Source organism: Onychostruthus taczanowskii, unplaced genomic scaffold (genome assembly GCF_017590055.1).
Source record: "Onychostruthus taczanowskii isolate IOZ18803 unplaced genomic scaffold, ASM1759005v1 scaffold6, whole genome shotgun sequence".
In the NCBI taxonomy this organism is placed as follows: domain Eukaryota; kingdom Metazoa; phylum Chordata; class Aves; order Passeriformes; family Passeridae; genus Onychostruthus; species Onychostruthus taczanowskii.
The window spans coordinates 244,284-270,774 of record NW_024503679.1 but is presented as its reverse complement, the minus strand read 5'-3'; the positions used below and the strand labels follow the sequence as shown (position 1 = coordinate 270,774).

General features: G+C 58.9%; 1 protein-coding gene across 1 annotated transcript; it reads right to left on the bottom strand.

Annotated features, from left to right (window-relative positions):
* Positions 1 to 899: 899 nt before the first annotated feature.
* SEMA7A (semaphorin 7A (John Milton Hagen blood group)) lies at positions 900 to 25,023 on the bottom strand. The gene is made up of 14 exons (XM_041418611.1): positions 24,767 to 25,023; positions 10,960 to 11,093; positions 9,969 to 10,019; positions 9,581 to 9,676; positions 9,420 to 9,504; positions 8,596 to 8,706; positions 6,552 to 6,691; positions 6,100 to 6,278; positions 5,870 to 5,978; positions 5,411 to 5,609; positions 4,271 to 4,386; positions 3,750 to 3,901; positions 3,059 to 3,126; positions 900 to 2,432 (listed from the first exon to the last, which is right to left on the bottom strand). The coding sequence occupies exons 1-14, from the start codon at positions 24,879 to 24,881 to the stop codon at positions 2,086 to 2,088; spliced, it is 1,902 nt and encodes a 633-aa protein (XP_041274545.1). The 5' UTR covers positions 24,882 to 25,023; the 3' UTR covers positions 900 to 2,085.
* Positions 25,024 to 26,491: the final 1,468 nt, after the last annotated feature.

Below are 26,491 nucleotides of genomic sequence, written 5' to 3'. Positions count from 1 at the left end.
TCCCGAGGTGCAGCTCATTCACCCATCCCGAAATATTTCCCCGGCAGGAGCATCGGGAATAGCCGGGCACGGACCGGGACGAGCCCCGAGCCGGCTCTGCCTTTCTGCCGGGGCCGCTTGGAGTGGGAAGAGCTCCGAGTCCGTGCGCTGCACCCAAAATTACCCCCGGGCTCTGGGCTCCTCGGCGTTCCCACCCCACTGGGCTGCCAAAATTCCAGCTCCCGGCTCGGGAATGGCCCGTTCCCGGCTCCTGCCTCCTGCCTTCCCGCACGCCGCGGGTGCCAGCGGGAATTCTGTGCCAAGGAGGGATGGAGGCAGGGAAAGGTTTCGCTTTCGGCTGCCAAACCTCGCCCCCGTGAGGAGCGGGGACGGTCGGGTCCCCTCAGTGCCACCCCCGTGTCCCCAGCGCTGTGCGTCACTGCAGTCCCGAGGTGCAGCTCATTCACCCATCCCGAAATATTTCCCCGGCAGGAGCATCGGGAATAGCCGGGCACGGACCGGGACGAGCCCCGAGCCGGCCCTGCCTTGCTGCTGGAGGCTTCGTTCGCTTCTGCCTCTTTTAGCACCTTCCAAAATCCTGAATTACCGTTCCTCGCCTCCCCCCAGCTCCAGCCCACCCCTTTTTCCCTCACAGCACCGACCACCAGCTCGCTTTTCCCAAAAATCCCGAGCATCCCAGGCAGGAGGAGCGGGGATGGCTCCACACCACGAACCCCGCCGCTATTCCCTCCCCTCCCTGCCCAGGGCTGCTGCTCACTCCCTCCTTTGGGATTTCCAGCGGGAATTTGCTGCTGGCCCGAAACAGGAGCAGCAAACCCGGAGCTGGAGAGAGCAGGACACGGAAAAGGTCAGGGGAAATCCCGGCCCCATCATTCCCAGTGAGAACCGCGGCGCTCTCCTGCCTTTCTTCCACTCTTTATTCCAACCATCCGCTTTGGTTACAGGTCTGAAAGGGTTGGGGGGATTTTTTTTGGTAGCTGTTGTGGTGGGTTTTTAAAATTTTCCTCTCCTGTGATCCGCCCCCGCCTGCTGTAATATTATAAAATCCTACAAGACAGAAACGAGCAGTCGATATAATAAATATCTGTTAGTCCACAAAGTTAAAGTGCTTTGAGAAGGGCTGTGAGAAGCTCTGTCCTGGGCTGGGCATGGGGAACATCTCGGGGATGTAGTGCAGTAGGAAGCTCTGGCCCGCTGCCCGTGGCCCCTCGGGCTCTCCCGAGCCGGGACAGGCATTGGAAGCACGGCAAGGGTGTCCCCTGGGTGTCCCCGCCCAGGGCCGGGCCGCTCCGGGCTGGGCAAGGTTGGGACAAGGAGCGGGATCCCCCTTTGCAGGGAGAAAATCCCGATTTTCACAGTTTAGTCTCGCTCCGAGACCTCCGAAAGCGCGGGGGAAGCGAAGGCCGGGCCTGCCCCGGGGGACAGGGACAGAGGCGGGGACAGGCGCAGCCCCCCCGCTGCCCTGAGATCCGCGGCCGCTTTCCCTGAGGACGCCCGGGACAGGGTGGGAGCGGGCTCGGCCCCGCTGCGATGCCCCTCAGCTGCCTGCAGAGGATTTGTGCGTCTCCAGCGTCTCCCCAGCGCCCCCCGCTCCGCTCCGGGCTCTGCTCCCACCTCCCCTTCCCGTCCCCACACCCCAAATCCAGTCACCTTCCGAGGCTTTTCCATGCAAATTCCCACGCGGCGGCGCCGATTCCCGACCTCCCTCCCACACCAAAAAACAACGAACCGAGCCCCCCTCAGGCCTCCGAGCCCCCCGGAGCAGGAGGGGACTCGCCGGGGGTGTCCCAGCCGCTGCCAACCCCAGCATCACCCCCCAAAACCTCGGGAGGCAGCGGCCCCCGCCGGCATCCCGCAGTCCGGAGGCCGAGGGCCGGCTCCTCCTCCTCCTCATCTTCATCACATGCAAGGAGCGGCCTCGCCCTGAGCATCAGCGCATGCATGGCTGGCCAGCGGGGCCGCCACCGTGTCACACCCTCCTCCCGCGGCTCCGCCAGCGAGGCCGGCCGTGAGGAAGGCGAGCGGCTCCAGGTCCACGGAGCCGCAGAAACCACCGCGGCAGCGGGCAGGGCGAGCGGGACGGCGTCAGTGGAAGAGCTCGGCCAGGGCCACCACGAGCAGCAGCTGGAGCCACGAGGCCAGCGTGGCCGGAGCGCGGCCGCGCTGCCACAGGAAGCGCTGGCGGTCCAGCAGGCGCTCCTTGACCAGCGCCTGGCGGAAGCCGTCCTCCTCGGACACGCAGACGTAGTGGCCGTAGTGCTCGCGCCGCACGCTGGGGATGAAGTGGAAGCAGTCGTGCTGCGGGTGCGAGGTGTTGCAGCTCTTGATGAGCACGTCCTCGTGGTACCAGTTGTAGGTGGCGTAGTGGGACTCGATGGAGCAGTTGAGGTAGTAGCGGGACAGGGGCATCACCGAGATGTTCCGGAAGTCGTCTGCGGGGACACGGGGGTGAGGTTGAGTTAGTTGGGAGCAGTCTGGGTTTTAGTGGGGTGGAGGAAGCCTCAGAGGTGGCTTCTGAGAGAGAACTCCTTGAAACTTCTGGTCTGCCCTGTTATTCCTGCTCCCATGTTTCTGCCTGAGAGCCCCTTAATTTCAAAATTATATTAATAAATTGGAGGGATGGGGCTTTCCATTTTCCATTTCAGGGGAGGCTCCTGCCTTCCTTAGCAGACACCTGGCTTTCAAACCAAGACAGACGACCTGTCCAGACTCATCAAAACCCATCCAAATCCCTCCAAACCCATCAAAACTCATCCAAACCCGTCCAAACCCATCCAAACCAACCCAAACCCATCCAAACTCACCCAAATTCATCCAAACCCATCCAAGCCTGTCCAAACTCATCCAAACCTGCCCAAACCTATCCAAACCCATCCAAACTCATCCAAACCCTCCCAAACCCATCCAAACCTATCCAAACCCTCCCAAACACATCCAAACTCGTCCAAACCCATCCAAACTCATCCAAATCCCTCCAAACCCATCCAAACCCATCCAAACCCATCCAAAGCCTGGAGAATCCAACAATTCCTTCCCCAGCTACAACATCTCCATGTACCTTCCTTGACATCACCCCTCTGGCAGCTTCCTCGCCATGAGTCCAAGTTCAGGTTCTGGAGCACATCCCTGGGGGATGGGAATGGGAATAAGCACCAAGAGAATTTTGGGAAGCGGCAGTTCAGGGATGTGAATCCGCCACATCAGTGGGATGAGCGGGAATCTCCCCCTCCCATCTCAATTTCAGAAGGTTGGAGATGACCAATGTGAGACCCAGCAGCAAGGAGAGGGGATGGGTGCCCAAAACCCTTCAATAGAGGGATGGATCGACACAGAACATTCACAGTTTTGGGAAAATGTGTTTGGGTGCCCAAAACCCTTCAAGGGAGTGATGAATCTGCGCAGAGCACCCCACAATTTCTGGGAGAGGGGTGGGGTGCCCAAAACCCTTCAAGGGACAGATGGATCCATACAGAGCACCCCAAACTCTTGGGGAGAGGGATTGGGTGCCCAAAACCATCTAAGGGAGGGAGGGATCTATGGAGAGAACCCCAAAGTTTCAGGGAGAAGAGCTGGGTGCCCAAAACCCTTCAAGGGAGGGATGGATCCACACAGAGCACCCCAAACCTTTGCAGACAGCGCATCCACCCCAAAGCCACTCGCGCACTCAGCCCAGGAGGGGAATGCTGGGGGTGTGGGTGTTTTTCAGGTGGGATTGGGGTGGGATTGGGGTGGGAGTGGCCCCCACGCACCGGCTGAGGGCCAGCGAGAGGCAGGAGCCGTTGGCCCAGCCGCAGTAGGGGTCCCTGGCCAGCACGCAGCTGTGGCAGTTGTTGCGGTAGGCGCCGCACATGTCCATGGGCAGCTCCAGGACGCGGCTGCTGGAGCCCACGTAGAGCACGGCCTGCCGGAGGAGAGCACAGGAACTGTCATTCCGTGTCCCAGGGAAGGTCAGGAAGGAGCTGGAGCTGCTGGAGGGAGGCCAAGGAGATGTGCCCCTGGATCCCTGGAAGTGCCCAAGGCCAGGGTGGCTACTGGAGCTTGGAGCAGCCACAGCTGCTGGGATAGTGGAAGGTGGGACTGGATGATCATTAAAGGTCATAGGGTGATCATTAAAGTGATCACTGAAGGTCATAGAGTCATCATAGGATGGTCATTAAAGGTCCCTTCCAACCCAAATAGTTCCATGACTTCACTCCCAGACCCTGGGGCTGGCACTGACCCATCCATACCTCACCCACCCCGTTCTCCCACCCCCAGAGCAGGGACCCACCCTGGCGTGGTCCAGGATCATGGCCTGGATGGGATCCTTGTTGGGGAACACCTGGATCTCCACGATGTTCTGCACCCCGTCTGGCAGCTCCACCACCTTGTGGATGGACCCCTTGTCTGGGGAGAGAGAGGGCACAGCCCTGGTGAGGCACCCTGAGAGTGGTGACGGTGCCAGGAGGTGCCTGCCTGCACCCGACACCCAGCGAGGGCAGGAGCAGCACCCCGAGGGAACTGGGCTGGGAATCCTCGTGCTTCCCCCTTCCCAAAGGGATCCCTTCTCCCCCCTCAGCCAGGGGGAGGGGAAGCCCAGCTCATGCAGGACCTCCTAGGTGACTCCATGTCCATCCCACAGCCCTTCCTGTTGGATCAGGCTGCCCAGGGGGACCCTGCTGGGCATTGGCTGCATTTAGACCCAGGATCCTGCAAATCCTCCATTGCTCTGTCCCTCTGTCTCTCTGTTTCACCCTATTTCAACTCTATTGCTCTGTTTCTCTCTCTATTTCTTTGTTTCTCTCTAACTCTGTTTCTCTGTTCCTGTATTTCTCTGTTTCTCTCCATTTATTGCTCTGTTTCTCTTTCTATTTCTCTGTTTCTCTTTAACTGTGTTTCTGTTTCTCTATCTCTTGCTCTGTTTCTCTATTTCTGTATTTCTCAGTTTCTCTCTAACTGTCTCTATTTCCCTGTTTCTAACTCTCTTGCTCAGTTTCTCTTTATTTCTCTCTATTTCTCTCTAACTGTAAAATCACAAACCCATCACTCGTGGGCCCCAATCCAACCCCAGCCACCCACTGAGAGCCGGCTGCACCTTCTCCATCACAAAACCAGGATTTTAAACCCCTGCAGGTCCCTCCACGAGTGCCAGGGAACACATCCCACGGATGGGAGGGACCAGGACAGCTCGGGAAGCACCAAAAAACGACGGAGCTGCTCTTTGGGGAAGGATTTCTGCCCCCCAGCACGAACCGTGCCCGCCTCCCCCGTGCCTGGGACGCTGCCCGGAGCCCGGCTGTGCCCACACAGCCAGCCTGGCAGCGATCAGCTGTTCCCGAAATTTGGCAGCTCGCTGCTGCCTGACGAGCATATGCCAGGCTGGGAAGGCAGCCCTGCCCGCGGGGAAGGTCCCCTGGCTCTGTCCCCGCACCTGTGGCCAGGTAGAGGACGTTGTAGCGCTGCCCGTCGCCCGCGGCCACCTCGTGCACGCCGATTTTCTGGTAGCGGTGCTTGTTGTGGAACAGGGGGCTCCTGGAGGGGGACAGCGGCTCCACCCGCTCCTCCACCTCGGGGTGGCTGTCCGCGATCTTGAAGGTCTCGCTCGGCGTGTGCTGCCCCGAGGGGACGCACTGCGGCAGAGGGGACAGAAGGGGACAAAAGGCACCGGAGTCAGAGGCGGGTGGAGCGCTGAGGACGGCGGGGGAAGGGGACAGCTCTGCCCCGCGGGTGTTGTCACTGTGCCCGTGCCAGGTGCCCTCTGAGATCCTCTGTCCCCGTGCTTTCCATGAAGGGATCGGACCTTTTCCAGCCTCCCTCCGTTCCCAGCTCCTCCCTCGCTCCGTGTCCCCTCCCCGGGCCTCCCGCGGGGCAGCTCCTGTCCCTCCCTCACCTGGCCAGGTTTGACCTCCGGGGTGGGGCCGTTGTAGCCTTTGAGCCGCGATGTCCTGAACACGTTGTCGATGTCCCCGAAGGAGTAGACGCAGACGGCAGAGCTTCCCCTGAGGGGACAACGACAGGGTCAGGGGGGACACCGGGCTGTGCCCATCGCCGTGCTCACTCCAGCTGTTTTCCAGAGGGAAAAGAGGGCTGGAAGGGAGGATTTGGGCCAGGGCCCCTCACCAGGTGTTGGTGAAGAGCCCGTAGACCTTGGAGCGCCGCCAGTCGCCCGCAGGGACGAAGAAGACGTCCTGCAGCCAGTTGAAGTTGCCCTTGGTGACGGGGTCCACGCAGATCAGGGTGGCCTTGAGGAACGTGGTCCACTTGGAGGCTGAGAGGGAGCTGGTTCCTCCCCTGTCCTCCTGGGGGCAGGGACAGCGAGGAGGGAGTCAGGGTTTGGGGGAAACACCCCAAAATGCCCATCCTGATGGGGAACCATGGGATGCTGCCACAATCCTGTTCCTGCCATCCCAGTGAGACAGAGCGGGGAATTCTCTCCCTTATGAGGCCAAAGGACGAGGCAGTGCCCCACTCAGAGGAGCCAAACCAAGACTGGGTAAGCCCAGGGGAGCTGGCACATCCCCTCTCCCCTCTGGAGCTGTCCTGGCTGCCACTCCAGCCTGTCCCCAAGGTACCTTACACAGCTGGGCCACCCGTGAGATGTTCCGAGGCGCCTCGGGGCTCTTGTCCGGGTTGTCCTCGCGGAAGAAGTAATAAATCTTGTCCTGGTGAGGCTCCTCATGCCTCAGCGTGGTGGCTTTGACAAACTGAGGGTCTGGGGAGACAAGGGACAGAGCTTGGACCTGATTTCATCTGGGGAGCCAGCGGTGGGGACAGGGCAGGGAGTGGGACATGGCTGTGGCCCAGGGAAAGGACAGATCTCAGCCCAGGCTGCCCCTCCTTGGGAAGGCTGAGCTAGAACTGAGATGAGACTGAGCTCAAGAATAAAGCAGGGATATATTACAAGGATCTCCTCAATGGATCCACCTTGGGCAGCACAAGAGCCCAGCCAGGGCTACATCCAAGATAAACCAAAATGGACAACCAAGGTCTCTCACTTTTATAAGTTCTGCTCCATTTGCATATTGCAGTTAATTGTCCAATTACAGTTTTAGATTATGAAATCCCATCCTTCTTGTTTTTCTATCTTCATTCCACTGTTTTTTATGCCATTGGGGCTGAGATTTGGATCATTTGTCCTTGGTGCCCAGCTAGAGCAGGAATTGTTTTGTCTCCCTGCTCTGTGCAGAGAGCTCACCATCCCCTAACACGAAGCCCAGACCCACACATTAAATCTGAAAAGTATATAAGCTAAACCTGAGGCATCGGTGCCACCTTCGCAGTGCCTCCTGCCTGACTGCATGGACTCATTCCCTGCAGGGAACAACCCCCTGGAGCCTGGGGAAGCCTTGGCAGCCACAGAACCCCAAGTCCCTCCTGGCTCTGGGAGCTATTGTGGGAAGGAAGGCTCCCTAAGGAGGAGCAATCGTGCTGTGTGTTGGGAAAACTCCGTAACACCATTCCTGTTAATGCACCCCTGGGTCGTTCTGAGATCCTGAGCTGATAGTTTCCATGGCAGGGAATCTCCAGGGATCAGAGTCTTGCTGTTCCCACAGCAGGGAATGTCCTGGGATCAAAGCCCTGCTATTCCCATGTCAGGGAATGTCCCAGGATCATGCTGGCAGCCCTGGGGCTCTCAGGTCTGGTTTGGTTTCCCCCTCCCTGTTTTATCCCGCTGCCATTTTAGTTCTGTTTTTTATCTCAATAATCCCCCCCGGAAGCCACCACAGCAGCCACCACAAGCCCAGGGAAGTGGAGCAGGGTCCTTTCCCCATGTCCCCTCCCTGTCCCTGCCCTGGGTTTGGCCCTGGCTGAGGTTTGCCCAGGGCCCCTGCCCGCACTGGAAGTTGCCCAACGCTGTGGGGCAGCTGCCGGGCATTTTGCACAACCCAATTTCCTTCCACCCTGCAGGAGGGACTCGCCAGCCTCATTTCCCCATGCCCCAAGGACAGGGAAGTCACTTTTGTGCTGGTTTGGGACAGCGGTCAGGGGAAGCAGACAGCTGGCTCCCTCCTGGCGGGCACTGAGGGCACCCGATGTGTCGGATTAAGCTTAGGGGGCACAGCTGCACCACAAACTGGAGTTTGTGTACACAGCGTGATGGAGAGCAACTCTTAACTGTGGATCACCCTCAGGACAAAATTCCATTGCCAAAGAACCAAGAATTTCCGATTCTTGAGGTTCAGAAGGTGCTTTAAGAAGATCAGGGACCTAATGACACCAATTAGTTATGGGATTGGTATCGTTGGCAGCCTCACACCAATAATTGCCACCATTGGGTATTGGCCACTCCTTGGCTGGCACTGGCACATCAAACAGGTCACAAAGGGTTTGTTTGGGATCAAATTGGTCAAACATTTGGTGTCTGAGCCTGCAGACTTGGCTAAAGCAACCCAAACACTCCTTTTTGATGGATCTACAGCCTTATCTGCACTGCAAAAGCAAGCAAAGCAAAACCAACGAGTTTTGCTTAATCCGACACTGATGAGCCCCCACAAGAAGCTCTGGAGCTTCTCCTGTCCCCTGCCAGCTGTGGGGGGGCAGAGTCCAGTGGGGATCCCCCCAGTGGGAATGTCCCCCTGCCGGGATTGTCCCCCCCGTGGGAATGTCCTCACTCACTCTGCATCACAGTGTCACTGGTGTAGAGCTCTCCCCCACCCCTCACACGGCGGAATCGAGGGATCTTCCCATTCTGCTGGCTCTTCTTGATGGTGGAGTAGATGTCTTGGCCTGTGGGACACAAGGGAGTGGGAAGAGGATGAGGAGAGAAAGCAGCCAGGACTTCCTGGGCATCACAGGGATGGTGGGTGTGGAACAGGAATCCCAGTCCTGACACCCAGTCCTTGAAGGGTGACAGGGACAGATTCTTGGAAGGATCCTCATCTGTCCCCACAGCAGGCCTGGAGCTGTGGGATCACTGCAGACCCTCCTTCCAAGGTCCACCCCAACCCAAAGCATTCCTGATTCAGGTCCCTCCTACCCAGGTCCCTCCTGACCCAAAGCATTCCTGATTCAGGTCCCTCCTCCCGAGGTTGCTCCCTACCCAAAACATTCCTAATTTAGGTCCCTCCTTCCCAGGTCCCTTCTGACCCAAAGCATTCCCAAAGCATTCCTGATTCAGGTCCCTCCTTCCTAGGTCCCTCCCCACCCAAAGCATTCCTGATTCAGGTTCCTCCCCCCCCAAAGCATTCCTGATTCAGGCCCTCCTGACCCAAGGCATTCCTGATTTTCAGTGTTCCTCCCAAACAGAGCCCCCATCCCACGCCCCTGTGGGAATCTCCAACCTCTGTCCCAAAGGGATGTGCATTTCCATGCAAAACATGAGGAGAGCCAAAGGGACAAAGCCCTTGGAGCAGCCTCAGGGAGTTGCTGTTTGTCCCAGGAAGGCTTCAAGCATAACAAAACCACGGGAAAAAAGGAAAATGTGAAAATATCCCACATACCATCAACAACGACGAGGGTGTTGGAGTCAGGGGTGAAGGGAGCGATCCCTCTCCCATCCCAAGGCGAGCTCTCCTTCCTCTGTGTCTGGGGAAGGACAAAAGGGATCCTGAGTGGGGTCAGGCCAGGTTTTCCCCACCCAGGATGGGGGAAGGGTCCGTACCACGTTCCAGCAGGTGGGAGCGCAGGCGCCGGTCCCGCACACCAAGAGCCCGTCCCCGTACTGCTCCACCAGGGTCAGGTAATTCCGGCTGTCCTCCTGCCAGGGGAGAGGAGCCTGCCAATGGCACAGAGCCCCCAGCACCACACCAGTCCCCAGATCCTTCCTGGGTTTTCCCAGATCTCCTCGTCCAGAGGGAGCTCATGAGGAGCTCGCACAGCTCATTCAACCAAATACTCCAGCCCTCCCCATCCCACTGTTCCCTCTTCAACCCAAATCCTCCCCATCCCATTATTCCTTCAACCCAAATCTTCCCCATCCTGCTGTTCCCTCCTCAACCCAAATCCTCCAGCCCATGCCACCCCACTGTTCCCTCACAGGTGGGACCTACCAGATTCCCAGAGGACACGCACTGGCCTTCATTTTTCACCGGGAACTCTTCCTAGGATAAGAGAGGGAAACGTTTCCATTCCTGCTCTCCCAATGCCACCAGGCGTGGGCTCAGTGCATCACAAGGTCACCTAAACCCACGAAGTGTCCTTGTTCCCCACCCCTGGTGCCTGAAATCCCGCAGGAAGGCCGGGCTGGATGCCAGTGACGGAATCTGAGCATTGCTGCTCTCAATTCAGAAAGGATCCCTGGCTGGAAATATCCAGCGTGGATCCAGAAAGGATCCCTGACTGAAAAAATCCAGGGTGGATCCAGAAAGTATCACTGTCTGGAAATATTTGGGATGGATCCAGAAAGGGTCTAAAGCTGGAAACATCCAGGGTGGATCCAAAAAGGATCCCCAGGCTGGAAACATTTGGGATGGATCCAGAAAGGATCGCTGGATGGGGATATCCAGGATGGATCCAGAAAGGATCCCCAACAGGAAATATCCAGGATAGATCCAGAAAGGATCCCTGGCTGGAAATACCTGGGATGGATCCACAAAGGATCCCTGGTTAGGAAGATCCAGCATGCATCCAGAAAATATCCCCAGCTGGAAATATCCAGCATGGATCCAGAAAGGACCCCAGCCTGGAAATGTCCAGGATGAATCCAGGAAAGATCCCTGGCTGGAAACACCCTCTGTGCGGAGAAGTGAGAGCCTCAAAGGGATCCCACCCAAGGTAAAACCCACCTGTGGACAACACGGGAGATTTAACCCTAATCCTAACCCTAACCCTAAACCTAACCCTCATGCTAGCCCCAAACCTAACCCCGACCCCAGCCCTAACCCTAACCCATTCTTTCCTGCTGGGTTTTTGTTCCCTGGCAGGATGGAGCTGGCTGGGAAGAGACCAGGCTCATCCAGGCCCGGAATGATGGCCAGGAGATGGATCCCGGAGACTTTTTGTGGGGTTTTGCTGCCAAACCGGTTAGCGGCGCCTCCTCACCGTGTAGTTCTCACGCGTTGCAAAGTCGTAGTAGTAGAGCCTCCCCTCGCCCCCGACGTAGATGGAGGAGGTGTTTTCCTGGTGGAAGAACACCGGAAACCTCTCCCTCCGTGGGAACACATACTCCTTGGCACCTGGGAAGGGCACACACCTCAGGGAGCTGCTCTGGGGGCACCCGCGGATCCCATCCCTGCCCGTGCCCTTGTCTGTCCTTCAGGAGGAAAGGAAGAACCTGCCCAGGAGGATGGACAGGGTTTGGATCTCCAGGAGGGATGGACAGGGTTGGGACCCCAGGAGGGATGGACAGGGTTTGGATCTCCAGGAGGGATGGACAGGGTTTGGATCTCAGGAGGATGGACAGGGTTTGGATCTCCAGGAGGATGGACAGGGTTGGGATCCCAGGAGGGATGGACAGGGTTTGGATCTCAGGAGGATGGACAGGGTTTGGATCTCCAGGAGGATGGACAGGGTGTGGATCCCAGGCCAGAGCCCAGGTATGACAGGAGAAACATTCACCCAAAGCCACCACCCCCAGGCTCCGTGTCCCAGACAGGAACAAAAAGTGGCAGCCAGCCCTCAGATGTCCCAGCTGGCAGCAGATCCGTCTGTCTGCCCCTCTGCCCTTCCTCTTTCACATCCCACCTTCTCCAGCCCCCCTTCCCTACAAACCCGCTCCATTCCCGCTGCGTGTCCAGCTGGGCTGGGCGAGGCCGGCCCTGCTCCTCCCCTGGGATCCCAAAAACCGAGGTGTTCCCGGGGATCGCTCCGGGGCTCAGGGCTGCCCTCTGCCCGGCGCTCCGAGCTCGCCATTCCCGCTTTTCCTTTTCCCAAAGACAGCGGCCTCTGCCCTGGGCAGCGCTCCCAGCGCTCGGCCAAAGGCCGGGAGCGCTGCTGGAGCTGGCAGCCGGCACCGCCGGGCAATTAATCAGCGGCGCGTGGCTCTTAATTGCCAGGGCTGGCACTCGGCACTGCCCAGCCCGGCTCTCCCTCTGCCCCGCTCAGCAAGAGGCACCCCGGAGGTCACCGGGGCGCTGAATTCCCGCTGGGTGCGGGGGGTTATTCCCACCTCCTGCGGGTCCCTCATCCCTTAAAACAAGCAGAGTTTTCTCAGCAGGGCTGGAGAAGCTGCCAGAACCGCCCAGGTTCAATTTGGGGACACAAGGAGGGGACAGTTCCCTGTGCCATTCCCCTGGGACCGTCCCTTCCTGCCCCTGTGCCCTGCCCAGCCTCCCCTGCGCCCAAAGGCTCTGGAAACCGCTGAGCCCGAGCTGGAAAAGCTGGCACAGAACCTTCCAGGCTGATTCTGCAGCCAGCAGAGGCACAATCCCCTTCACACCCTCTCTCTTCCCAAAAACCCCACTGAAGTGCCGTGACCCCATCACCAACACGCCTCGAGAGGGTCTGCCCAGACCTCACCAAACTTCACTGAGTTTGAAACCCCAGCCCCTAAATCGCTGCTAACCCAGGCAAATCTCCAAGTTTTGAGTCTGAGCTCCAAACTCAGCTCCTCCTCCTCCTCTCCCACACTTCTCTCCTGCTGCCCTGAGGCTCCTCTGGGGGCTCTTCCTGAGCTCCCCGAGCCCTGCCGAGCCGCGAGCAGAAAACAAAGCAGCCCTAAACAATCATTTGGCCGGCGCCGAGGTTGTTGTTTATCCTGCAGCTCCCCGGGGACCGCCGTGAATCAGAGCCGAGAGAGGAAACAGCTCTGCCAGCCTCCAGCGAGCCTGGGCTGGGCTCGGAGCTGGCAGCCGAGCCTCCGAGCGCTTCCAGGAGCGGCTGCTGGGATCCCTGTGCCGCTGGGGTCCCTGCAGGGCTGGTCCTAAGCCCTGTAGGGCTGGTCCTGAGTCCTGCAGAGCTGGTCCTGAGTCCTGCAGGGCTGGTCCTCAATCCTGCAAAGCTGGTTCTAAGTCCTGCTCTGCCTGCAGCAGCTTGTGTTAGGGAAGGGGCTTGGATCTTGGTGGGATGGGGGAACATCCCTGCACCCCAAGCTATGAGTCTGGGGTTTGATCCCCTTGTCCCATGGTGGGGTGGGGGAATATTCCTGCACCCCAAGCTATGAGTCTGGGATTTGAACAGCATCAAGAGATGAGAATGAGGAGGCAGAGGGCATCATCTCAGCACCATAAAAGCATGGAATTTTTGGGAATTTTTGGAAGGGACTCTAAAGTTCATCTCGTTCCACCCTGTGCCAAGGCAGGGACACCTTCCACTGTGCCAGGGTGCTCCAAGCCCCATCCAGCCTGGCTTGGACACTGCCAGGGACAGGGTCGTGTCCCATTGTGTCCCCAAAGAACGGGACATCTCTCAAAAGCTGCTTTTGACACTGGAAATAAAGGCCGTTGCCCTTGGAGGGCTTGGCCCTGCCATCACCCCTGCTCCCAAATCCATCCCCGGAGCTCCAGGGGACACAGGGCTCATTCCCAGAGCCTGGCTGACCCCTCCGAGCCCCTGTGCCCGGTGTTTGCCGCCAGCCCCGCGGCTCGGGCGGGAATCAATGGCACCACTGTCCCTGGAAATGTCCCCGCTCAGGGGCCTGAATGGGAGAAAGGGCGGCTTTGTGCTCGGCAGAGCTCCGAGCCAGAGGGGAGGGAGCGGGGACATCAAATCAGGGAGAGGGACATCCCGGAGGATGCTGGGGGGAGGGAAGGGGGCAGGGATGAGAGCCGGGAGATGCCCCGGATGCAGTGAAGATGTTATAAATTCATATTATAATATTGGTTTTTCGTAAAAAATTAATGGATTTTATGTGTGGTGCTAAAGTAACTTTGTTGTAAAGATATGGATTTCATTTCTGTTGCTCATTAAGCTCAGTGCAATGGCTGATCCCAGTGTGTTCCAGAGCCTGCTGGGATGGGACAGCACCCAGTGACACAGGGTGAGCACACCTGCACACATCTGCCAGCCAGCAGCACTCACCCTCTGAAGGCAGTGAGGGACAGGCCCAAAACTGCAGGGGATAAAAAGGGACTAAAACCACAACCAAGGAATCCACGTGATCTAAAAAGGTGGAACTGAGGAGAAACCATGCTAAACAATTCTTGGAACATGTAAATGAGTTTGGGGAAAAATTACTATGCATAAGGGTCTATGAATATGCAACAGGCGGATGTAATTAAAGTTATTTAAGGGGTATCCCTGAAGATAACAGGGGGCTCTTGGCTGATGCCACAATAACCTTTGCTCTGTGCTCCTTGTTTCCTACTGTCCTTTATTAAACTTTAAATGTGCACAGGAGTTCACTTGTGTGAATTCTCGTGTTTTTCACAGAGAGAGGGGAGCAATCCTGCTTTGCATCCAACCTTTGGTGACAGAGCAAGCGGCTCCCTGTGGGACCAAGAGCCCCTTGAGAAGCACCAGAGCATCCCAGAGCATCCCAAAGCATTCCAGAGCATCCTGGAGCATCCCAAAGCATCCCAGGGCATCCCAAAGCATCTGAGAGCATCCCAGAGCATCCTGGAACATTCCAGAGCATCCTGGAGCATCTCAGAGCATCCCAGAGCATCCTGGAGCATTCCAAAACATCCCGGAGCCGGCTGTTCCCACCCCCGGAGCAGAGGGGCAGCGTGGGCTGCAACCTCTCCCAGCAAACCCCATCTCAGCCCGCCCGGGGCTGAGTCAGCGCCGCCTTGCCTTCCCTCCCCTCGCCTCTCCTGTCCCGGCTCCAGCATTCCCGGCTGGCAGCGCCTCCCGCAGCCCAGACGCTCCTGAGTCACCGGCTCGCACCGCTCCCGGCTCCGGGGAAAAAAAGGAATTTGTGGGATTAATTTCTTTTCTGACTGCTTCTGATTGCTATGGAGTGATTTATAAATCTGTATTGCCTCACAAGAGACTGAAAATGGAATAAAAGGTTTTGAAACGCCTCCCACTTGCCCCACCTCGAAGTCAGGAAAGGGTTTAATCCAACAGGAATTCTGTGGGGATGCTGTGCTGGGGCAGAGCAGGGTGGAGGGGAGGGCTCCCAAGGGATAAAATCAGGATTTGAAATTAAGCATTTATCTGAAATAAATGGAAGTGGAAGCGGGATGGGAGCAGAACCTGGATTTTGGGAGCTGGGGTGGGCACGAGGCAGATCTTTCATTTCCTGCTCATAAATTCCTGCAAAGTGGGAATAACCTTGGAATGTGAGGTGGGAGAGCAGGGTAGGGAGTGTGACTGCTCCCTAAAATTGTCCACTCCTGGAATTGCCTCTTCCCAGGAATTGCCCTCATCTGGAATTGCCCTCTCTTTGTAATTGCCCCCTCCTGGAATTGCCCTCTCCCCGGAATTGCCCCCTCCTGTAATTGCCCTCTCCTGGAATTCCCTCTCCCTGGAATTCCCTTTCCCTGGAATTGCCCTCTCCTAAAACTGTCCTCTACCTGGAATTTCCCCCTCCTGGAATACCCTGCTCCTGGAATTGCCCCCTCCTGGAATTGCCCTGCTCCTGGAATACCCTGCTCCTGGAATTGCTCCCTCCTGGAATTGCCCCCTTCTGGAATTGCCCTGTGCCTGGAATTGCCCTTTTCTCTGTAATTCCCTCTCCCTGGAATTGCCGTCCCCTGGCACTGCCCACTCCCACACGGCCCCTCGGCTGAGCTGTGCCACCCCGAGCTCTCCTGTCCCTGTCGCAGGATGGGGACAAGCGGCCGAGCCACCAGCACGTGGCAAACCGGGATTGGCACGTGGCAAGCCGGGATTGGCACGGGGCAAACCAGGACTGGCACGAGGAAAAGCGGGATTGGCACGGGCACGGTGCCGAGCGCTGGCAGCCCAGCCGAGCCCCGCAGCCCAGGCGGTCCCCGGGAAGTGTCGCTGTGACGCGTGGCAGCGCTGTCACTCGCGGTGGCCCCGATGGCACTGCCACCTGCTCCGCTGCCCGCGCAGCCTCCAAACATTCCCCGGCTTGGATTCCTTTCCCCACCGCCGTGACACGTTCCCACCTCGATGACAGCGCGTCCGGCTGGGATCGGCGCTGGAGGCAGCAGGAAACTCTGACGGAAAGGCTGGGAATGTGGGAGTGGCCCTGGATGTCACCTGCGCCCGCATCCCGCCTGAGTCAGGGCGAGCGACCCGGGCTCTCCACAGCGATCCTGCCGCTGGGGTAGCAACCGGGAGCGCCTGGATGCTGTGACACCGATCCCTGTCCTGCTTCCAATACGGTGACACCGATCCCTGTCCCTCTCCCAGTCTGGATGTGATGACACTGATCCCTGTCCTGCTTCCAATACGGTGACACCGATCCCTGTCCCGCTCCCAGTCTGGATGTGATGACACTGATCCCTGTCCTGCTTCCAATACGGTGGCACCGATCCCTGTCCTGCTCCCAGTCTGAATATGATGTCACCGATCCCTGCCCCGTTGCCAGTCAGGATGTGATGACACCGATCCCTGTCCCAGTGCCAGGCAGGATGTGGTGACACCAATCCCTGTCCCACTTCCCACAGGATGAGTGACAGAAGCCCAGGTCCCCTTCTCCCGGGAATGTGATTCAGGGCCACTCCCTGAGACACTCGGGACTCCATCCCAGCTCCCAAACTCCGCAGTGCGGCTGGAGTTTCGTCATTCCCTCAGGCCAGGCTGGGCCAGGAGGACAATCCCTGCATTTCCCACCTTCCCAACCTCTGCCAGGGTGAGAGGGACACCCCAGAGGGCTGCCAGGGTCCCCTCTGTCCCCAGAGCAGGGCTGGATTCACCACACCACTGCCTCCCTCCTCCCAGAGCTCCAACAGGATGCCAGCAAGAAGCCAAGCTGCATTTTCTCTTTCTTTTCTTTTTTTTTTTAGACATTCTATAAATTCCCAAAATGAGGCATTTCAGGAAGAGGAAATATGTCTCCAAGGAGCTGCTGTGCTAAGTTTTCCTTCCAGCGTGACTTTGCTCAAAGGGAACAGAGTGACACGAGGGAACAGTGTGACACTGAGCGGGGGGGCACAGCGGGGGCAGGAGTGTCCCATTCCCATGGGATGGACGCCTCAGGCAGCCTGGTGGGACAGGAGTGTCCCATTCCCATGGGATGGATGGCTCAGGCAGCCTTGGCAGGCTCCTGGGACAGAGCCTGCAGCAAAGGGGTTTTTTATAGGAACAGCCTGACTGTAAATGAGGCATTTCAGAAGTTTTGGGCAGGTTTGCTCCGACCTGCCACAGAAAATTTGAAGGGTTGTGGCTGCGAGGTCCCAGCACGCTGCCACCACCATCCCACACCTCGTGAGAAGTGACACATTTCACATTTTCTGGAGGGGTTTCTGAGAAGGAGGCGAAAGGAGAAACGCAAGAGGCAAGAATTGCGTGGAGGCCACTTCCTCCCTGCTGTCCCCTCTTGTCCCCAGCCTCTGCCGGGGCTGCACCCCAGGAGCAGGGTCCTGTTCCCCCAGAGTCCCCAGGGACACCCCTCTGGAGAAGGAGAGCCTGGAAGGAAGGGCAGAGGGATCACCCCAGAGCAGCCCTGTCGTGTTTCAGGTTGCCCCGTGCCCCAACCTGAGTCATTTCTCAAAGGAAGCAGAAGCAGCAGAGCAGAAGTGACAGTGACACCTCCAGGTTTCTGTCCCATCCCCCCAGGAGCTCCCTCCGGGTCCAAATCCCACCCTGGCCCCTTTTTGCCCCCTCCAGGTTTCTATCCCATCCCCCAGGAGCTCCCTCGGGGTCCAAAGCCCACCCTGGCCCCACTTTCACCCCCTCCACGCTCCCCTCTCCTGCTCAGCTCGGAGCTGACAGGATCGTGGCCACCTGTCCCTGCTTTCCTGCTCTCCCCTGTTCCTGAAAGGAGCAGGGACCCCCAAAAACTCCTGGGGAAATCAGAGAGAAAGTTTCTGGCCGAACAAGTGAGCCATTCCCTGCTTCCCGTGGCCGGGGAACTCCCTGCCGCGGCTTTGTGTCCATCCCACCCCGAGGCTGGAACGTGGATCAGCGAGTCCTGGTGGAATTCCCGGTGTTCCATAGGCAGCCCAGCCTCTCTCGTGCCCCCGGGGCAGGGAAGGGCAGGGCCAGGCTCGCAGCGATGCCTGGGCCGGGCTTTCCCTCAGCCGCATCCCAGGAAGGAGCAGTTAAAAGGTTTTCCGAAGTGGTTTCCCATCAGCCCGGGCTGGGTAAAAGCCCTGACGGGAATTTTGCCGTTCCCTCCATCCTGCAGGAAAGGCTGCGGTTCCCAAAAGCAGGGATTGGGCCTGTGGGCTGCTTTCCTTCCCATTTTCCAGCTGGGGTAAACTCCAGCTGCTCAATCAGAACCAGCACAGGCGGGGAGATAGAGACTGGGGGGACACACAGCCCGAAAACCCCTCTAAGAGGCCGAGGAGCTGGTGGGAAATCCCAAAACACGAGATGTGAAAGCAGCCTGAGCCATCTCACACCTCTGTCTCACCCCGAGATCCCGGCAAGGCGCGGCCCCGGGGCTCATCCGGAGTTTCTCATCCCCCCCGAGCCGCTCCGGAGATGAGCAGCGATTCATCACCCGCCAACAGAGCTCCGCGTTCTCTCTTTCTCTCTTATCTCATCTCATCTCTGCCTCCCCAGCCCTTCCGAGCTCCCCTCCGAGGGAAGGGCACGGCCTTGCGGGACCACCAACATCCTCACCCAGCGGGGCTTTCCGCTCCAGCTGGGAATTCCTCCATCCCGCTTTTCCCTTGCTCCTTTCCCCCCTGTCCCTGCGTGCCCAGGGTGCCCTGGAGGGATCCCTGCCCTGCCCAGCTTTTCCCGAGCCGGGCAGACAATGGAGCCCGCTTTAGTAGGGATAATCCATCCCACAAAAGCCAGAGATCCCAATGCCCGGCAGGGCCACGCTGCAGAGCACACAAATGCACTTTTTCAGAGGCACGCTCCCGAAAGGAAATATCCTGGCACATCAACAGTTCCCGAGCTATTTCTGGGAGCTCCTTGAGGGGGAAAAATCGCTTTTGGTTTGGGAACCGAGCTGCTGGGTTTGGGATTGGGATTTGGGATCCCAAAAGCTCTTCTGGGAGCTGTGCTGCCGATATCTCTGCTCCAAGCTGGAGCTGGAATTGATCCCAAACACCCACTCAGCCAGCAACAAAAGAGACCCCTAACCTGCATCCTGCGGGGAACAAGCCCTGGATTCAAAGCCGGGGCTCCGCTCGCCCCACGCTCCGGGAACGCTGGAATTCTCCTTATTAAACATCAAACCCCCGGCTGGCGGGCTCGGCAGCAATTCCATGAATACTAACACGGCCCCACTCTCGCTCCCCCCATAATTATGCAGCACCGGAGCTGCAAGGCGAGGCCGGAGCCTTTGATTCTGTGGATTTGTGCCATCCGGCAGGTCCGGCCTTCCTGGCTGCACCCCACGGCTGCAGGGGCTAAATTTAGAGGCAGGTTCTGCCGCTCTGCAAAGGCTCCGCTCTGCAGCGCTGGTCCCAGGCTGTGATGATGGAATTTTATCCAACAATGGCACAAGCACTGCTGGATGTTGTGTCAATGCAACAAAGGATGGATTCGGCGGATCCGGGGAGCCCCTCCCAGCCCAGGAAAGTCAAACCCAGGCATTGATTTCCCAGGAAAGGCCTTCCAGGGGGAAAAGCTGCCCCAAGCACCTTCTGCAGCATCCAGCAGCAGAACAACCACTCTCCATCCACTTCCCTATCGCAGCTCCTCACAGCTGGAAAACCCTTCCTGGGCAGGGGTGGGCACAGGGCTGGGCACAGGGCTGGGCAAAGGGCACAGCCGCCTTGGTGTCCCTAGGGAAGTTCTGAGTGGGAAGATCCAGAGGTTTGATCCCTGTGGAACACGGGTGAGGCCCTTCCCGGTGGGATCAGGAATGGTCCTGCTGTGCTCTTCCCAGGGGAACTGGGAATGATCCCAGTGGGGTTGGGAATCATCCTGCCATGTCCTTCCCAGAGAGATCGGGAATGACCTCACCATGTCCTTCCCAGTAGCACTGGGAAGGATCCCAGTGGGATCCGGAACAGCCCCACCGTGCCCTTCCCAGAGGGATCAGGAAGGATCCCAACGGGATTGGGAATGGCCCCACTGTGCCCTCCCCATTGGGATTAGGAAGCACCCCAATGGGATTCGGAATTGCCTTGCTGTGTCCTTTGCAGAGGCATCGGGAATGGCCCCATGGTGCCCATTCCAGAGGGATTGGGAAGGATCCCAGTGGGATCAGGAATGGCCCTGCCATGCCCTTCCCAATGGGGTCAGGAACAGCCCCGCCGTGCCCTTCCCAGAGGGATCAGGAAAGGCCCCACCATGTCTTTCCAGCTCCCTCCTGCTGCTGGAGGCTTCCCACACCTGCCGTGCTCTCCATGTGGGTGCCAGCCCTGAGCCATTCCAGTTTGTGCCCTCCCGGAGCCCTCCCCAGCACCCTCTGTGTGCCCGGGACTCAGACTTCCCATGTGCCTCACGTCCAGCCCTGGCTGCAGCCCCGCATTCCCCAGACTCGGAAAGCCCCGGGGGCAGGAATGTGAAAGCAGACTTCCCAAAACTCCAGATCCCAGCACAGCCGCGGCCGGGGCAGTGCGAGGGCAGGTGTCCGGCTGGGACCGGCCTCGAATTTCCTCAAGGAAACTCCCGAAACTCGCCGTGCCCTCTCCGTCCCACCCACCAGACGGGAATATTTACCCCCAGTGCATAACGAGACGTGGAATCATCGCTGCCCTGACCCAGTGAACAAAGCCGGGGTGGGGACAGGTGACAGACAGAGCTGTCATTAAGGGCTGTATCACCCAAACCTTACACCTAAATTACACCTCCACATCCTGCTCCCCTGGCACTCCCACGGCGTGCCACTCGGGTGGGGCTGGGCTGGTAGCAAAAGGGTGCCCAGCAGGAGGAACCAGCCCTATTTCTGGAGCAGCCTGGAATAGCCACGGAGCTGGCTGGAACCCATTTCCCCTCCTCGCTCACCTCCCAGCCCGTTTTAGGATGTGAGATTTTCCCTAAAAAGCACCTTGGAGTTAGAGTTATTCCGTGCTCAAGCTTGGGTTTAGTTTGTACTCAAGCACTCAGGTCTAAATTTAGTGTGTCCCATTTAAGGCACCGACTGCATCACCCACAGAACACCTTCCCAGGCCGGTTTTCAGCAGTTCTGTCCCCAAATTGGCTGGTGCAGAGCTGGGAGCTTGGTCAGGAATTGGCATCTGGCTCCCTTTTCCAGCCACAACTTCCATCAGTCGTGCCCTGCCTGTTGTTTTTGTGTCGTGCTCTTGCAACAGGAGGTGCCTGTGATTCACTCCATTTGTTTGGTTTGCTTTTCTTCTTTTTCAATCTGCGCACAGCAAAACATATTTCTTTTTTCTTTTTCTCTTTTTTTTTTTCATCCCTAACCAACATTTTCAGCTCCCAGCATCCCCCAACCCTGTGAAAAAGGAGAAAATAGCACTGCTGGGAAAGCGAGCAGCTTTCTCCTGGAAATGGTGATGCTCTGAGAGCTTGGTGGGAAAGTGTCCTACAAAGATGTTTCACACCACGAGACCACAAAAAACCCCAGAGATGCTGTCACCGAGGAGAAAAGCTGCTGCTGGCACCAGAAATCCTTCGTTTGCCACAACAGGAGGAGATGAAGACCTCAAGGATCATCTCATCCCATGCTCTGCCATGGTCAGGGACACCTCCCACTGTCCCAGGGTGCTCCCAGCCCCAATGTCCGACCTGGCCTTGGGCACTGCCAGGGACCCAGGGGCAGCCACAGCTGCTCTGGGAAATCCATCCCAGCCAGGAATTCCTTCCCAATATCCCATCCACCCCTGCCCTGTGGCAGTGGGAGCCATGCCCTGTGTCCTGCCCCTCCATCCCTGATCCCAAACCCCTCTGCAGCTCTTTCCAGAAGGTTCCAGGTGGACCTAGCCCTGCTGTGCCAGGGCACAGCAAGCTCCCCGGCAGCCCTGCTGACACAGCCCTCCCAGGCAAGGAGGCAGCCAAGCCCAGCAGAGCCCAGGAGCTGTTCCAGGCAGATTCCCGGAACTGCCAATCCAAGTGCCCGCTGTAGCCCGGGGCGGGCTGGAGCCAGCTCACCCCGCTGAGGCAGCCAAGGGTCAAGTGTATAATCCTGCCTTTCCCTCGGGGACCTCCTTATCTCGGCTTCCAGCTCACCTGTTAATGAGCTGGGAATAATTAAACAGCCGGAGCCCAGCCCACCCCGCGGTGGGATGAGTTTTCCTCGGCTCTCTGCACGTGTGGCTGAGCAGGGACGAATTGCTGAGCGTGGCAGCAGCTCCAGCCCAGCCTGCGCTGCAAAGGCCGCGGGCTGCAGCAGCCCCAGGCTCCGTGCCACGCTCAGCGTTTTGCGATGCTCGGTGACTTTCCGGTCAGGAGACAGCCGGGCCGGGCTGTCCCCTCCACTGTCACACTCCCCGGGATACGGGGGAGCCGTGCCGAGCACCGAAAGCTCCTTGTGGGATGCGGCTGCACCTTTCCTAGAGCATATCCCAACCGGGCAGGGGAAAATCCAGGGAGGCAGGGGAGGATGGGGAGGGAAGGGATGATGGGAACACTCCGTGAGGCTCAGCCCGCAGGAACTCGGAGCCCTCCGCAGGACACGGGGAAGGGCAGCAGCCGGGGACACTCCCGGGTCAGCCTCCAAAGGGAACGGGGTAAAGGCCCTGTCAGCAAAAATGCCTCGAGCAGTGATGTGGAGCTGACCTTTGCTCCGGGCTCCGTGGGAGGAGGGGACCCTGCAGAGCCAGGAGTGCCTGGCAGTGACCACTTGCCCACGGTGACCTGGAGCCGGCCACCTGTGCGGGCTGCAGGGGCCACGGAGCTGCAGAACACTGTGCTCCAAAGTGGTGGGAATTGTTAATGCGGGAGCTCCCAGCGGCAGGACAGGCCCGCGGTGCTCCTTTGTCTGCAGGGGTGAGCTCAGGGTTGTGCCACCTTGGCCTGGGTGTGTTTTGTCCCAGATGCCCGCGTCCCCTCTGCTATTTCTTACTGGGAATTGGGGGCCAAAGTAGCGGGAGCTGCAGGGAGGGCAGGGTCTGGTGGACGCTGGGAGGATCCAGATGTCGCCAAACCGGTGAAATTGAGCCTTTTGGTGTCACAGACTTGCCGTGCACGCTGCTGGTGAGGGGATCAAGGCCGAGGGATGGAAAAGCAGCTGCAGCTTTGCCCGATTTCCTGCGCTGCAGGCAGGGAGGGATCGCTCCTGCAGAGAGCCCGGCTCTGCCCAGCCCCAGAATTCCGCACCCTCGCCCTCCTCAGGGCTGGGGCACGTGGAGGTGCCTTTGCCGAGCCGCATCACCTGCCGCCTGTGCGGGGCCGTGGCGTGGAAGAAATTTAATTAGGGGAGAGCTGCCAGCTCCCGCAGAGCCCAGGGCCAGCCCTGCACCACTGCAAAGGCAGCGGCGGGCCCGGAACGCTTCTCCCCACCCCCAGGAATGGGGGGCCGAGCTGGAAATCAGCCCTGCGAGCTGAAAATCAGCCCTGCGGCTCCATCCCCCCCGCACGGCTGGCGAGGGCCGGCTCGGAGCGGGCTGCAGCTGCGGCAGCCACGTGCGGAGCCCGAACGCTGAACATGCTGAGCTTTCAGTGCGCCCGGGCCACGGGAAGTTCAGCGGGGTTTGCGGCCACAGCAGCCCCCAGCCCGTTTCCTCCTCCTCCTGCTCCTCGCACACCCACTGCCCTGCTTCTGGAGGGTAGAGGTGACACCAAGGAGATGTGAAATAGGACACGGCTCGCTCCCATCGCTCCCTGACTGCAATCCCGCTTAGCCCGGGGCCCCGCCGAGTTCTCCGAAATAATTACAGGCACGGATAAGCACCGAGAGTAGCTGAATGCCCTGATTGGTTTCGGTGACAGGTGCTAGCAGCCTTCAGTGCCACCCAGACACGGGTGAGCGACGAGTGACAGCATTGTGCAGGGACACAGGTGGGGATCGGCCACTCCGTCCCTCCCTGTCCCTCAATTTCCAGCCACACCGAACGCCAGCGCTGTAGGGAACAGGGGGGGATGTCCCCGGAGCAGCAGCTCCCATCCCCTTTTCCCGCAGCCACCGCCGGTGACGCCATAGCGGAGCAGCCTCCCCTGCCCTGCGTGCCGGTGCCTCTCCCCTTTGTGTGACAAGGTGACAGCAGAGGCCACCCCCGAGCCGCGCACACGGCCAGCACCCCCCTCCCCGCTCTGCCAGCCCGGGGAAGGGCACGCAAATGCCAGCGGAGGAGAACAGATGGCACGGAACGAAGCGGGGGAAATGGGCGTTCTCGGAAGTTGCCAGGGAATGGGGAGCAACAGAGGAGCCCTTGTGCTGCAGAGCCCGCCCGGCAGAGCCAACGGGGTCTTTGTTCCAGCCAGCCTGGAGGGGATTCATCCCAAAACTCGGGATGAAACCAGCGCCGACACACCAGGCTCGGAGCCTTGAAAACATTTCTTTGTTCGGGTTCGCCCAGATCCAGTCTGGTTACAAAGTCCTTACGTGCCGTTTGTAAATTTTTTCCCCGAGACCAGCGGTCCTCGGCAAATATTTACTCCCCAAACTCGTCTGCAGCTAGCAGGGCGAGTTCAAGCAGATAAATAAGTGCATTAACTATGTAAATACACACTTCTCCTTTCTGGAGAACTGCAAGTTAGGAAATGTGTTAGAGCTTTTTGACAGCCTTTAATATAGTCAGCAGATAGGGGGGGAAGCGCTTTTCGACAGCCTTTAATATCCCCAGCTCGTAGAAAAATGCTTTTAAACCACTAAAAAAAATAAAATAAAGAAAAAAGAAAGAACGGTCTGAAAAGCCAATTAAAAGCCAGCAGCCTCAGCCCACAGGCGTTTAACGAGAGCCAAAAGCCTCCCCGAGAACACAAAAGAAATAAAAATAGCCCGAGTGCTCAAAGGACGAGCCCCAGAAGGGAAGGAGCCGGCGCGGGGAGCAGCCGCATCCCGAGGGCGCAGCCCGGGACTCACCTTGGGGAGCCGCGATGATCCTGGGGTTCACCTTGGGGCGCCCCGCTGCCCACGCGCCCAGCTGGCCGAGCCACAGGGCCACCAGGAGGGCAACAGGCGACTTCCTCCTGCCCATTCCTAGTCCGGGAGCGAGCCGGGATCGGCGGCCGGGCGGGCTGACAGCTGCATCTCCCCGCGTACAAAAGGCTGCGAGCAGCCGGGCGCAGCCAATGGCGCGGGGAGGGCGGGCCCTGCGCAGGGAAGATGGAGTAAAACACCCCGGCAGCTCGCCTCACACCTGAGCTCCGGCACAGCTCTTACCGCGCGCTTTGGGGGCTTTTTTTGGGGTTTTCCTCCTTCTCCTCGGTGAGGAGGTCGGTGGCTTTGTCCCCCGCGGAAAAGCCGCAGCTGGGCCGGGGTTTGCGAAGAACTTCCCGCGGGGGCTGCGGAGGGGAAAGAGAGGTTGGGACGAGTGAGAGGGGAACGGAAATAGGGGCAGGGAGGGGGTGGTGTGACACGGCGGTGTGCCCCGAGCCAGGTGCGGTGACAGGAGGGCAACATCTGGATGGGGAGCGACACAGCTGGATCCAGGAGGAGCAGGATGCAGCAGGGCCAGCAGGGAAGGGCCACTCCTAGGGACACCCGAGCGTCACCACGGGCTCCCCGCGCTGTCACACCCCGAGCACACGTGGCAGGGGAATGACATCCCCGAGTGGATGTCACACTCCGGGAGCCGGCAGGAAGGCGAACCCTTGCCCGAGCATCCCGAACCTTCGTGACGCGGCCGCTCCCCCAAAGGACACCCCGCGGGTGGCACGGGCACCTTTTTGTCGCAAAGGTCCCTCCGGGGAGGCCCGGGAGCCTTTGTGGCTGTGGTTAATGAGAGGAGCGGGGCATTCCGAGCACGGAGAGCGAGCCGGGACGTGACCGGAATGGGAGAAGCCCACCGGGAAGGAGCCGCAGCTGCGCCCTTTAAAGCGACGATTGAAGCTCAGCCCCGGCCCCGCTCCGCTCCTGGAGGGACGAGCAGGGGCAGGGCGAGGGGGGCACGCTGAAGGAAGCAAAAATAAATTAATGAGCCGGCTAATGGTGAATTTGAAGGAGCCACAGGGATTTCCCGGCGCTTCTTTGTGTGTGTGGGTTCATCTTTCTTTGGCCACGCAGCTGCCGGGTGTAATTACAGGGGTAATTACAGGGGTAATTACAGGGGGAAGGCACACACTCACTTCTGGCCGAGGTGATTCCCAGCCCTGCAGCGCTCTGAGCTCAGCCCCAACTGCCCCGGGGGCAGCTGCAGGTCCCTGTTTGCTCCCTGAGCTGCCAGACCCCGTTATCACTTGGTTTCCAGCAGGAAAAAAAGGAGTTTTCTTCCCCAAGAACACTCCTGAAAACAATTTTCTTCCCGAAACACCCCTGAAAAAGGAGGTTTCTTCCCCAAGAACACCCCTGAAAAAGGAGGTTTTTTCCCCAAAAACACTCCTGAAAAAGGAGTTTTCAGGACTCAAGCTCCTTCAGGATTTTAGGAGTGTTTGTAGGATCCCAGAGTGGTTTGGGGTGGAAGGGACCTTGGTGTCCAACACCTCCCACTGTCCCAGGGTGCTCCGAGCCCATCCTGGAGCGCTTCCAGCTGCTCTGGGCAGCCTCACAGGGAAGGGTGAGAGCAGCCAGGGGGGAGCCTGGCTCCCAGAACCATGAGCTCATTGCCTGGGAAAGCGATTCCAGGAGATGGGCAGGATGTGGAGAACA

Excerpts from the sequence above, each read along its gene's own strand:
- SEMA7A (XM_041418611.1), bottom strand. The coding sequence starts at position 24,881 with ATGGGCAGGAGGAAGTCGCCTGTTGCCCTCCTGGTGGCCCTGTGGCTC. Across the intron at positions 11,094-24,766 it reads GATCATCGCGGCTCCCCAAG|GTGCCAAGGAGTATGTGTTC; the intron begins GTGAGTCCCGGG and ends TGCCCTTCCCAG. Across the intron at positions 6,279-6,551 it reads GGGTGGCCCAGCTGTGTAAG|GAGGACAGGGGAGGAACCAG; the intron begins GTACCTTGGGGA and ends CCCTGCCCCCAG.